Source organism: Rhinoraja longicauda, chromosome 34 (assembly GCF_053455715.1).
Source record: "Rhinoraja longicauda isolate Sanriku21f chromosome 34, sRhiLon1.1, whole genome shotgun sequence".
Lineage (NCBI taxonomy): Eukaryota > Metazoa > Chordata > Chondrichthyes > Rajiformes > Arhynchobatidae > Rhinoraja > Rhinoraja longicauda.
The window spans coordinates 16,027,283-16,041,058 of NC_135986.1; the positions used below are offsets into that span (position 1 = coordinate 16,027,283).

General features: G+C 49.2%; 4 protein-coding genes across 4 annotated transcripts; 1 reads left to right on the plus strand and 3 right to left on the minus strand.

Moving 5' to 3' along the window:
* Positions 1–4,796: 4,796 nt before the first annotated feature.
* Positions 4,797–7,004, minus strand: LOC144609602 (histone H3-like). The gene is made up of 2 exons (XM_078428104.1): positions 6,900–7,004; positions 4,797–5,186 (listed from the first exon to the last, which is right to left on the minus strand). The coding sequence occupies exons 1-2, from the start codon at positions 7,002–7,004 to the stop codon at positions 4,797–4,799; spliced, it is 495 nt and encodes a 164-aa protein (XP_078284230.1).
* On the minus strand, positions 6,582–7,559 carry LOC144609673 (histone H4-like). Its single transcript, XM_078428176.1, has one exon. The coding sequence runs from the start codon at positions 7,557–7,559 to the stop codon at positions 7,260–7,262; it is 300 nt and encodes a 99-aa protein (XP_078284302.1). The 3' UTR covers positions 6,582–7,259.
* A 745-nt stretch (positions 7,560–8,304) lies between these two features.
* LOC144609440 (uncharacterized) lies at positions 8,305–9,059 on the minus strand. The gene has a single exon (XM_078427919.1). The coding sequence runs from the start codon at positions 9,057–9,059 to the stop codon at positions 8,313–8,315; it is 747 nt and encodes a 248-aa protein (XP_078284045.1). The 3' UTR covers positions 8,305–8,312.
* A 3,921-nt stretch (positions 9,060–12,980) lies between these two features.
* Positions 12,981–13,304, plus strand: LOC144609603 (histone H2A-like). The gene has a single exon (XM_078428105.1). It carries the CDS (start codon positions 12,981–12,983, stop codon positions 13,302–13,304), a length of 324 nt encoding a protein of 107 aa, XP_078284231.1.
* Positions 13,305–13,776: the final 472 nt, after the last annotated feature.

A 13,776-nucleotide genomic window follows, 5' to 3' on the forward strand; every position in this document is an offset into this window, starting at 1 on the left:
AAAGGTCTGTGCCCTGACAGTACATTGCCAACTATTGTCTATTGTGTTGCTCTGCATTCTTGCCCACTCCATTGAAACGGAAACTTCATTCTCTCCTTCCCCGTTTGTTTGTTTCTATCTTCATACACTTCTCTTGGTGATCTATCCCTTCAGAGTGGATTAACGTGAACAAGACGCTTGTGTTTGTTGCTGCTGTTGTTTTAATTGTGAAGTGACTGACTTTTAGTGACTGCAGTCTGTTGTTTTGAAAGCAGGCATCCCATTATCTATTCTAGAAAACAACATAGTGCCAGCTCTCGGACCCCTCTTCCTACCCATCCCTGGACCATGATCCCACACACCAGGTCATAATTTCACAGACCATTTCTAATTTTATCACTTCTGGCTGTCTGCCTTCCACAGTCTCCAACCTCATTGTTGGAGCCATTTATGCTTAATTCAGTTATTGTTATTGTGTTATGGCTATGTTATAATATTTCTAGTTTATGTCTTTTTTGCCTGCTTGTGGGTGTGACTTAATGCGTAATGGGGAGTGTCTAGATTGGAGGAGGCTAGTTTGGCGACAGAGGTTGTGGGTCAGTTTAGACTCGGAGGATGGTGAGCATACAGTTCATACACGCGCTCGTACCATAGGCTTGTATCATCTATATTTGTAAGAACCATACAGTAATAACTGCAAGAATTCTAGATATTGTTTGAAGAATAAACAGTTGATAAAGTACGGAAACTGATGAATTACTCTATGATTTGTGCTACTTTAATAAAACCAATTAATGAAGAAAAGAAGTTTGGAAGATTCGTTTTGTCATTTAAGGGTGCGACGTGTGCGTAAGCACACATTTCATCCCCGAGAAGTAATGGCTATCGAAGTGGGATTTCGAGGTGGTATAGAAACTGCCATTACACTCATTGTTTCCCATCGCCGCTCAGCCTGGTTTTACCTTCTCCCCAAAATCCATCATCACAACTGCCCTGGCAGACACATTGTTTCTGCCTGCTCCTTTCCCACTGAAATATTTTCCACATATCTCGACTCCATCCTATCTTCCCAGGGCCAATCTCTCCTGACCAATGTCCAATATATCTCACAGGCCCTTCTTCTCTTTAATGACTTCCAATTTCCTACCCCCACTCTCTCATCTTCACTATGGATGTTCAGTCACTCTACACCTCCATCCCCCACAAGAAACGCCTTAAAGCCCTCCGTTTCTTCCTGAACTGCAGAAACATCCAATTTCCCTCTGCCTAACGGAGCTGGTCCTCACCCTTAACAACTTCTCCTTTGACTCCTCCCACTTCCTCCAAGGCAAAGGGATAGCTATGGGCACCCGCAAGGGCCCCAGCCATGCCTGCCTCTTTGTAGGGAACGTCGATCAATCCATGTTCCAGGTGTACTCTGGCCTATCCCCGAAGTCTATCTCCATTACATTGATGACTGCATCCTGCACCCATGCAGAACTCATGGACTTCATCAACTTCACCACCAATGACCAAACGTGGACTGGGTGATTGTTTCGCTGAACAACTTTGCTGTCCACCTGGACCTACCTGATCTCCTGGTTGCTAAACACACCCATACTCTCTCCTGTTGCCACGATGACCTTTCTGTCCTAGGTCTCCTGAAGTGTCAGAGTGAGGCTAAATGCAAATTGGAGGAATAGCATCTCATATTTTCCTTGGGCAACTTACAGCCCAGTGGTATGAATATTGATTTTACTAACTTCACGTAACTACGGCATTCCCACTCTCTTCATCCCTCCCCCACCCAACTCACACCAGCTTCTCATTTTCATCCAACAAACAGCCAACAATGGCCTGTTTCCTTTATCATTGTTACTTATTTTCATATCTTTCATACGTTGTTTTTTATCTCTCTACATCATCGTCTATATCTCTCGTTACCCTTTCCCCGGGTCTCTGGTGTGTGAAGCAGCTGCTCCAGCTGTGCCACTGTGCTGTCTCATTGTTGGAGTCGCCATGAAACCGCAGGATTGTCATAAAAATGCAGCTGGTTTGATACTGGAAAGACACCTGGTGCTTTACCTGGTTAGCTTGAGCCCCAGCCCCAAAGTCTGAAGAAGGGTCTCCACCCGAAATGTCATCCATTCCTTCTCTCCAGAGATGCTTCCTGTCCCGCTGAGTTACTCCAGCTTTTTGTGCCTATTTTCAGTTTAAACCAGCATCTACAGTTGCTTCCCACATATTAAGTGTTCACATTGATGCATTGGCTCTGAGAAACATTAGACCATGATCTGAATGGTGTCAAGTTAGGAGGAGGGGGAGTTCAACGAGATCTGGGTGTCCTAGTGCATCAGTCAATGAAAGGAAGCATGCAGGTTCAGCAGGCAGTGAAGAAAGCCAATGGAATGTTGGCCTTCGTAACAAGAGGAGTTGAGTATAGGAGCAAAGAGGTCCTTCTACAGTTGTACCGGGCCCTGGTGAGACCGCACCTGGAGTACTGTGTGCAGTTTTGGTCTCCAAATTTGAGGAAGGATATTCTTGCTATGGAGGGTGTGCAGCGTAGGTTCACTAGATTAATTCCCGGAATGGCGGGACTGTCGTATGTTGAAAGGCTGGAGCGATTGGGCTTGTATACACTGGAATTTAGAAGGATGAGGGGGGATCTTATTGAAACATATAAGATAATTAGGGGATTGGACACATTAGAGGCAGATAACATGTTCCCAATGTTGGGGGAGTCCAGAACAAGGGGCCACAGTTTGAGAATAAGGGGTAGGCCATTTAGAACGGAGATGAGGAAGAACTTTTTCAGTCAGAGGGTGGTGAAGGTGTGGAATTCTCTGCCTCAGAAGGCAGTGGAGGCCAGTTCGTTGGATGCTTTCAAGAGAGAGCTGGATAGAGCTCTTAAGGATAGCGGAGTGAGGGGGTATGGGGAGAAGGCAGGAACGGGGTACTGATTGATAGTGATCAGCCATGATCGCATTGAATGGCGGTGCTGGCTCGAAGGGCTGAATGGCCTACTCCTGCACCTATTGTCTATTGTCTATTGTCTATGATAGAAACATAGAACAACAGGTGCAGGAGTATGCCATTCGGTCCGTCGAGCCAGCACCACCATTCAATTTGATCATGGCTGATCATTCACAATCAGTACCCCATTCCTGCCCTCTCCATACCTACTGACTCCACTATCATTAAGAGCTCTATTGAACTCACTCATGAAAGCATCCAGAGAATTGGCCTCTATTGCCTTCTGAGGCAGAGAATCCACAGATTTACAACTCTTGAGTGAAAAAGTTTTTCCTCATCTCTGTTCTAAAAGGCCTTATTCTTAAACTGTGCCCCCTGGTTCTGGACTCCCCCAACATTGGGAACATGTTTCCTGCCTCTCGCATGTCCAATCCCTTAATAATCTTATGTTTCAATAAGACCCCCTCACATCTTTCTAAATTCCAGTGTATACAAGCCCTGTCGCTTCAGTTTTTCAACATATAACAATCCCGCCATTCCGGGCATTAACTTAGTGAACCTACACTGCACTCCCTCAATAGCAAGAATGTCCTTCCTCAAATTTGGAGACCAAAACTGCGCACTGTACTCCAGGTGCAGTCTGACTCGGGCCCTCGACAACTGCAGAAGGAGCTCTTTGCTCCCATACTCAACTCCTCTTGGCATGAAGGCCAACATGCCATTAGCTTTCTTCACTGCCTGGTGTACCTGCATGCTTACTTTTAGTAACTGATGAAAAAAGACACCCATTTCCAAACTTGACACCATTTAGCTAATAATCTCCCTTCCTGTTCATACCACCAAAGTGGATAACCTCACATGTATCCACATTAAACTGCATCCTACTCACACAACCTGTCCAAATCACCCTGCACCCTCATAGTATCCTCCTCACAGTTCACACTGCCGCACCTGGATGAGAGAAAAATAGAAGAAAATGGGTGCAGAAGTAGGCCAATCGGCCCTTCGAGCCAGCACCACCATTCAATATGATCATGGCTGATCATCCAAAATCAGTACCCCGTTCCCGCTTTTTTCCCCATATCCTTTGATTCCGTTACCCCGAAGAGCTAACTCTCTCTTGAAAACATCCAGTGAATTGGCCTCCACTGCCTTTCGTGGCAATGAATTCCAGATTCGCAACACTGGGTGAAAAAGTTTTTCCTCATCTCATTCCGAAATGGCATACCCCTTATTCATAAACAATGACCCCTGGTTTTAGACTCCCCAATGGGGTATACTATACCGAGGGTAGGACGGCCAATTTGATCAAATTAAACAGAATGAGAATTATTACCTGAAACGGAAATATCGAACCAGTTGCAGCAAAGTGGTGTCGAAATATCAGCACAACCCTTTCAGCAAGACCGTGCGTGGCTCTGAACAGAGCCGTTATGATTTCCGTTAGCTGCGTTAGCGCTGTGTGGAACTTTACTTTGTAGATGTAGATGCAGTAACTCAGTGACTGTGGAAGGGCTGATCAGCGACTGAGGTCCGCGCGGGGAAAGTGCGTAATAAAGCTGTTTGTTGTCCTTGAACCCAGAGCGCGAGAAAATGGGGCGCAGAGCGAACAGGGGCTGGTCTGTGCGCGGCGTGTACACAGCATTATGAGCAGCTTTGGCGTTTACATCGTAACCAGTTACACTTGAATCACTGGTGTCAGACTCCGCTCAGCAGCAGAGTCTGTGGCATAAATTCAATTAAAAACAGCGCGGAAAGAACAGAACATTAGTGTAACAGGACATTAAGACAAAGGCGCAGCACTTTCTTCTGCCGGGTTAGTGGCTCTTAAAAAAGCCGTTTGTTGTCCTTGGTGGAGGTGGGGTTCAGGCGCGCTCCCCGCGGATGCGGCGGGCCAGCTGGATGTCTTTGGGCATGATGGTGACTCGCTTGGCGTGGATGGCGCAGAGGTTGGTGTCCTCAAAGAGCCCCACCAGGTAAGCCTCGCTGGCCTCCTGCAGGGCCATGACGGCCGAGCTCTGGAAGCGCAGGTCTGTCTTGAAGTCCTGAGCGATCTCCCGCACCAGTCGCTGGAAGGGCACTTTGCGGATGAGCAGCTCGGTGGATTTCTGGTAGCGCCGGATCTCCCTCAGAGCCACGGTGCCGGGCCTGTAGCGATGAAGCTTCTTCACTCCGCCCGTGGCCGGAGCGCTCTTCCGCGCCGCTTTGGTCGCTAGCTTTTTGCGAGGAGCTTTCCCTCCGGTCGATTTGCCACACTTGCGCCAAGTACAGCAGCCCCGAGAGCACCTCACACCTGATGACCAGGTTTTTCCCCGTGATGGAGAGGAAGCGCTGCTTCCACAGCTCCAGCTTCTTCCCCACCTTGGCTATCCGCTCCAGCCAATTCTTGTTACATGCCTCAGCCTTCCCGAACCAGATCCCCAGCACCTTCAGGAAGTCAGGCTTGATGGTGAAGGGGATGGAAGATCGGTCAGGCCAGTTGCCAAAGAGCATGGCCTCGCTCTTCCTGCGGTTTACCCTGGCCCCCGTGGCCAACTCAAACTGGCCGCAGACGCTGATCAGTCTGCGGACCGACCCTGGATCCGAGCAGAAGACGGCGACATCGTCCATGTACAGGGAGGCCTTGACCTGAGTGCCCCCACTGCCTGGCAATGTCACTCCTCTTATGCTCGCATCCTTCCTGATGGATTCGGCAAAGGGTTCAATGCAACAAACGAACAAGACAGGGGAGAGAGGGCAACCCTGCCTGACTCCAGACCTATAAGAAAATAACTGCAGATGCTGGTACAAATCGATTTATTCACAGAATGCTGGAGTAACTCAGCAGGTCAGGCAGCATCTCGGGAGAGAAGGAATGGGTGACGTTTCGGGTCGAGACCGTTCTTCAGACTCCAGACCTGACGGGGAAGCTGTCTGATTCCCACCCATTAATTTGGACTGCACTACAGATATCGGTGTAGAGCAGTTGTATCCACTTTCTGATTCCCTCCCCAAAGCCCATTTTGGAGAGCACGTCCCTCATGTACGTGTGCGATATCCTGTCGAAGGCCTTCTCCTGGTCCAAGCTGACCAGGCAGGCATCCACCCGTCTGTCCTGCACGTAGGCAATGGTATCTCTCAGCAGCACTAGGCTGTCTGAGATTTTCCTGCCAGGTACAGCACAGGTTTGGTCCGGGTGGATCGCCTGTCCAAGAGCAGACTTGACCCGGTTGGCGATGGCCTTAGACAGGATCTTGTAATCTACATTCAACAATGTGATGGGTCTCCAATTCCTTATGTCATTCATCTCCCCCTTCTGCTTGTAGATTAGGGTGATGCTGCCCTTCCTCATAGAGTCTGACATGCTGCCGGCTAGAAGTATGTCGTTGTACACTTCCAGCAGGTCCGGGCCCACCCAGTCCCACAGAGCCGAGTACAACTCTGCCGGTAAGCCATCGCCTCCGGGAGTTTTACTCCAGTCAAAGGAACGGATGGAGCCAGTCAGCTCCTCCAGGGTCAGTGGTGGGTCCGGGCCATTCTCCTTCAACAGTCGGAGCACAACGTGAAATACAGGCACTGGAATGACGGAGCCGTCTCTGGGACCGGCTTTTAAAGCATTGGTGAAGCGCCTCTGAATGGCTGGAGCAGAGATGTCACTCACGGTGTCCCATGCCTGCGAGTGGCTGCAGGTCTGTCAGCATCAGGCGGCGGTTTCAGACGGTCTGAGGTCGGGGGGGATACAGAGATTTGTGACCGGCGGGTGGGGTGGGAAAAGCTCAGCCAACCAGAGCACGGACTGCAGAATCATTGGTTGCGGGTTAAATTTCAAATTGCCGTCAATTTCACAGCAGTCGGAAACCGAGGGCAGTATTTTATTGATATTTCTGAATGAATCCAGTTTTTGTCAACTTATCACCAAATCCACTGTTAAATCCACTTTAACTTCTCGCTTAAATCATGGACTGAATACGCGGCGCGGATTTACAGACCGGATCCCGGTGCAAACGGAATTCAGCTCTGCTCGTGACTGGAAATAAGCGACGGTTACCCAGAGAACGGTTTCGAATCGACCCTCCTGTTGCTGCAGTAATCATGAGGTATAAAGGTTAAAGGGAAACTGACATCGCCTTGTGTGTGGTCTTTTTCTGTGGGCTGCCGATGTTCTTTGCATTTCTAATGACCGCGGTGATCAAGCAAAACACTCTTGTGTTCGTTCAGTGGTCGAATAACTCGTTTCATAAAGCACATTACAATCTGCATCTACTCTCACTCCCGAGTCACTGCTCTCTCTGAGGCTGCGGGCGGCTCTTAGAAAAGCCTGTTTTGAGTTCGAATAAAGGGGTAGTTATTTAGCCGCCGAACCCGTAGGGAGTGCGGCCCTGGCGTTTCAGAGCGTACACCACATCCATGGCAGTGACTGTCTTGCGCTTGGCGTACTCGGTGTAGGTGACCGCGTCCCTGATCACATTCTCCAGGAAAACCTTCAGCACCCCGCGGGTCTCCTCGTAGATCAGACCCGAGATCCGCTTGACCCCGCCACGCCGAGCCAGGCGGCGGATGGCTGGCTTGGTGATGCCCTGGATGTTATCGCGAAGCACTTTTCGGTGCCGCTTTGCTCCGCCTTTGCCTCCTTTCCCTCGGCCAGACATGATGCTGCTTCACTCGAGTCGCTGCTCAATGATAAACTGACTGCTGTTGTCTCCTTTTATACACAGCGCCCCGACCTGCCCGAGATATGCAGAGAGAGAGAGGCGGAGAGAGGAGGAGACAACGTGACAGACAGCACCCTCTCATATTCCAGCTCCACGCCCCAGATTCCTGAAACCAATTTCCAACGGTTAGTCGCCAATCGATCCGAAAATTAGCGCTCCGGACAAACTGTCAGAGACAGGCATTCCGCGGGAAGTCACTCAGTGGTATTATCGCTGTGTCAAATTAATTTGTCTCCTTCCTGTTCATTCTCGGAGTCCGTTCCCTCTGCCCATATCGCCCACCCCACGCGGTTCAGCAGTTTACAGTCGCTTTAAAGGATGATTTTGGGAAACATACCGAGTTGGTGCTTGGGCTGAGACGGGGATTCTGTCAGTGTTACCGTCTCACTGACAATGAAAGGCTTTAAATTCAGCTTGAAGCCAAACGTATGCCCAGTCCGAGTGATGCTGAGCTCGGTCACACCATTTAGTTGTATTCCAGACACTGGATACCGGGGGGTGGGATGGGGGATGCAGCGAATGTCAGCGAGTTACGAGGGACCCCCGGTAATTTAAATGATTTCCCCCGCTGGCACTGAGCTTGTCCCGGGACAGGGATCGCTTGGGTCTGGATCAGCTCTTTCCTGAGAAATGTGAGTGGCTCTGAGAAGAGCCGTTGGGTTCATGTCTTTACAATGTGCGCTTTTTAATTTACTTTTTGGTCACTGCCCTCTTGGGTTTAGCCGATTTCGGCTTCACCGGGGTTTTTATCGGCTTCTTTGCTGCCTTTTTCACTGCGACCTTTTTGGGTGTTATCGGCGATGCCTTCTTGGGCGATACTTTCTTCACCGCCGTTTTTTTAGCCGCTGGTTTCTTGGCCCCAACTTTCTTGGCGGGAGATTTCTTCACCGTTGGTTTCTTGGTGGTAGTTTTTGCCAATGATTTCTTGATCGGGGTTTTCTTGGCCGTCGGTTTCTTGCTCTTGGATGTCTTGGCTGCAGGAACCTTCGCTTTCTTTATCGGTTTCACGGCGGCTTCTCCCTTACCGGTCTTGAAGGAGCCCTTGTTCTGAACCAGGACACCGTTTGCTACTCTCTTCCTGATGCACAACAGGATCAGGCGGCGGGACTTCATCAGATCGACGCCTTCGGCCCCCAGACCCTTCTTTATCGCAACTAAAGACAGCCCATGGCGATCGTGGCAATCCGCAACAAGCTTGTCGATCCGGCCGCCCAGATTGGGACCGGCTGCTTTGCTCCGGGCGGCCGCCTTCTTCTTCTTGGGGGCCTTGGTTTTAGCGGCGGGGACGGCTTGAGGAGCCGCTTCGGCGGCTGCGGTCTCGGTCATGTCGGCGACTTTGCACAAGCTCTCTCTGACACTCAGGACTGAGTGAGAAATTAATCGAGTGGCGGCGGCAGAGAGCAATTTAAAGGCAGCGAGCGGACGGGGCGGAGACATCCTGCTGTCAGCTCCCGGCCCTTCCGCCTCGTTGTGTTTCTCTGTCTTCAAAAACCCTCCAATTCCAATAAAAATCGGACACCTCGGAGACACAGACTGACCTCGGTACATCTCTGAGACTGGAATGTTTATTGTAGAGTAAGTCCGATACGAATTAAAGGCAGCGCTTTCCATTTAAACCCGTTTCACTGATGCACTGAGCGCGTTCTCTGTCCCGATCGCTGACATGTTCGCTGCTTTTCGGCAGAAATATCGAAACCAACGTAAGCTTTGCGGTTACTTCCCACTTCAGGACTGAGCTGGGAAGTGGGGCGATCCCGTGCCACTGATATCTTGACATTTTTCACCAGAGGGACTGGAAAATCTGGCGAAATGTTCGGACACACAAACACAGTGGCATCAATCTGAGTCGCCCGCCCCTATAACACAGTCTCTGACACAATGTTCACATCTACACATTCACAGCTCGGACAGTTGGCCCGTTGCACAGTTCCCAGGGTGGGATTACCTCTCCGCTCCACCCGTGCTGTGGATTCTCGGGGGTTGCGTGTAGTTTCCCAGCTCAGTAACTGTTAAACTCGCTGACGCCGCCGCTCATCAGAGTCTCTGATCCCTGGATTCGGATTCGTCTCGTCTCTTTCTTGCATGAGCGGCCCTGTATTTTTAAACAGTCCAACACCTGACACAGACTCCAGTTGTGGTATCAACAGCTCACTGCATGTCTGAAATATGATTTATTTACTTGTTATTTTTTACCGGATAATATTATGGTAAAGGCTCCCCACTAACTCTTCAGTCACTTGCTCTTCCTGATTTCCCAATAGGAGGCCCAGTATCGCCTGCTCTGGAGAGAAGGAATGGGTGACGTTTCGTATTGAGAAATATCTATCTGCGATTTAATCCTGCAGTTCTTTCCGATACATTTTCCTGTGACAGGTGGTTGTGACTTGCCTGGTGTTTCCTGCTACCCCCCCTCCCTAAATTCACCTTGTAGGACCTCATTCCGCTTTTTACCTATATCGTTGGTGCCAATGTGCACCACAACAACTCTCTGCTCGCCCTCCCCCTCCAGAATGTTCTGCAGCCGCTCAGAGACATCCCTGACCCTTGCACCAGGGAGGCAACATACCACCCTGGAGTCTCGTTTGCGGCCGCAGAAACGCCTATCTATTCCCCTTACAATTGAATCCCCTATTACTATAGCCCTTCCACTCTTTTTCCTCCCCTCTTTTGCCGCAGAGCCACCCACGGTGCCATGAATTTGGCTGCTGCTGCCTTCCCCTGATGAGCCATCTCCCCCAACAATATCCAACATGGTATATCTGTTTAGGAGGGAGATGACCGCAGGGGACTCCTGCACTACCTGCCTACTGCTACGCTGGCTAGTGGCCACCCGTTTCCTTTCTGTCCGCTTATCTTTTACCTACGGTGTGGTCAACTCACTGTATGTGCTATCCACGACCTTCTCAGCATCGTGGATGCTCCAGTATGAATCCAACCGCAGCTCCAACCGTTCAATGCGGTCTGCCAGGAGCTGCAGCTGGACACACTTCCTGCACACGTAGTCATCAGGGACACCGACAATATCCCTGATCTCCCACATGTTGCAGGATGAACAATCCACGGGGCCGATCTCAACTGCCATGTCTTACCCCCAAATTAAATCAACTCACTCCCACTTAAAAAATCTTAATCCTTTAAAATGTACCTTTACTAAAAAGCACTGTATCCTTAACTCACTGAACCCTTACCTCACGGAACCCTTAACTCACTGAACCCTTACCTCGCTGAACCCTTACCTCACTGAACCCTTAACTCACTGAACCCTTAACTCACTGAACCCTTAACTCACTGAACCCTTACCTCACTGAACCCTTAACTCACTGAACCCTTACCTCACTGAACCCTTAACTCACTGAACCCTTCCCTCACTGAACCCTTAACACACTGAACCCTTACCTCACTGAACCCTTAACACACTGAATCCTTAACTCACTGAACCCTTAACTCACTGAACCCTTAACTCACTGAACCCTTAACTCACTGAACCCTTAACTCACTGAACCCTTAACTCACTGAACCCTTAACTCACTGAACCCTTAACTCACTGAACCCTTACCTCACTGAACCCTTAACTCACTGAACCCTTACCTCACTGAACCCTTAACTCACTGAACCCTTCCCTCACTGAACCCTTAACACGCTGAACCCTTACCTCACTGAACCCTTAACACACTGAATCCTTAACTCACTGAACCCTTAACTCAATGAACCCTTAACTCACTGAACCCTTAACTCACTGAACCCTTAACTCACTGAACCCTTAACTCACTGAACCCTTAACTCACTGAACCCTTAACTCACTGAACCCTTAACTCACTGAACCCTTAACTCACTGAACACTTAACTCACTGAACCCTTAACTCACTGAACCCTTAACTCACTGAACCCTTAACTCAAACCTGGGGTTACTCCCAATCAGCTCCTTCCTCTAGTCCGCTTCCACCAATCAGCGGCTTCCTCCAGACCACTTCTTTTGAAGTGTGATGGAACGTTTTTAAACCTCCAACTGGACGCTGCACCAGCCACTCCAACCGTTCCTGGGCCTCTGTGAAAACAAAGCCCTGCGCTCGGTTTTTAAATCTACCGCCCGGAAGCTGCACCAGACTACATACACCAGACCTCCCACCATTAACTCCATCTACAGTTCACTCTGCCTCAAAAATGGGGAAAATAATCAAAGACATCCCACCCAAATCATTCCTCCTTTGCCGTGCTCAAGTCCAACAGAAGCTCAAAAGCTGCTGCACCAGACTTGGAAACAGAATCCTCCCCTTCATTAGCAGTTTTCTGAACGGTTATTCTATAAGCTAGGGCACTGTCCGATTCTCCTCTATCCCATTGAGGACAATGTCAAAGGAACCAATGTGCTAAAATGCTAATAGGTTTATTCTGCACTCTGTGTCTTCCCCTTTGCTCTATCTATTGTACGAGTTTGAACTGATTGTCTCATTGTATGGTATAGAAACATAGAAAATAGTTGCAGGAGTAGGCCATTCGGCCCTTCGAGCCTGCACCGCCATTCAATATGATCATGGCTGATCATCCAGCTCAGTAACCTGTAGTAGTAGCCTTCTCTCCATACCCCCTGATCCCTTTAGCCACAAGGGCCACATCTAACTCCCTCTTAAATATAGCCAATGAACTGGCCTCAACTACCTTCTGTGGCAGAGAATTCCACAGACTCACCACTCTCTGTGTGAAGAAATGTTTTCTCATCTCGATTTCTGATCCTTTTGGATAGCAAGCAAAACAAAGCTTCACACTGTCCTTTGGTAAATGTGACAATAATAAACCTAAATCAAAAGCATCTCTCTCTGTGGAATTAATCCACATTCAGTGTGTACTGTAAGTGGGTCAGGATCGAGTGACTGGGAATGTGCGGAATCCGTGTTCATAACAGATTTACAATGGAGATTTTTAGACTATTGCTTGAATAGTTTTCACTTTATTGGGTTTTTCAAATTTCAGGCCCTTTTGGGGAACAAGGGTTATTTTCTGCACATCCCTTGTTGCTGTCTGATCATTGGAGATTGATGCAGCTGTCTGATTGGGCTATTTCACACAAAGGGTGGTGAGTGTATGGATCGAGCTGCTGGAGGAGGTAGTTGAGCCAGATACTATTGCATTGTTTAAGAAATATTTAGACATGTACATGAATAGGACTGGTTTAGAGGAATATGGGCCAAACACAGGCAGGTGGGACTGTTTCCACACTGTATAACTCTGACTCTATTGTATGTGACCATTGACATTGAATGCTGTACCATCAATTGTAAGAGGCCGACTTTATTCCTCGAGATGCCACAAGAGCGAATGCGAGAAGATGTCCTCATTCTCTGTGCGCCGAAGTTTGTGGAAATGACTGGACGAGGGAAAACCGGCAGCAAAGCCAAGGCCAAGCCTAAATCGCGCTCATCCCAGGCCGGACTGCAGTTCCCGGTGGGCCGTGTTCACAGGCTCCTGAGAAAGGGCAACTATGATGAGCGTGTTGGTGCTGGAGCTGTGTTCGAGTATCTGACGGCTGAAATCCTCGAGCTGGCTGGCAACGTGGCCCGGGACAACAAGAAGACCCGCATCATCCCCAGACACCTGCAGCTGGCCGTCCGCAACGACGAGGAGCTCAACAAGCTGCTGGGAGGGGTGACCATCGCCCAGGGCGGGGTGCTGCCCAAGAGCAAGTAAATCAGTGAACCATCAATCTAATGACCCAAAGGCTCTTTTCAGAGCCACCCACATTGTCTGTGGAAGGGCTGAGCACTGGCTTTGGAGGGTGCAGGGATTTCCATTCAGTGCAACCAGCTTGTGTATCTGCTGGAGATGAGTCGCCATTCACCCATCTTGCTCTAAATCCTGCAGAATAACCTTTGCTGCCTTGATTTCAACCATCATTTATTCGCACACCAAGAGGTCTGTATCAGACCGGAAGCTTTCCCAATCCCGATTCCCCACATCATCAGATATTTTGCTAAAAATAAGAAGATTCTCTCTCCCTCGCCTTTGTACTTCCTGGATGAATGGTGGTGAAGCATCTAATCTCATTGGTGAGAGGAACAGTCCAATCAGAGAGTGATGTCATTCTCCAATGAACAAGTGGCAATAATAGCAACACCAAAACATAGTCGTCAGTCCCCAAAATGAGCTGAAGTTTGAAAAG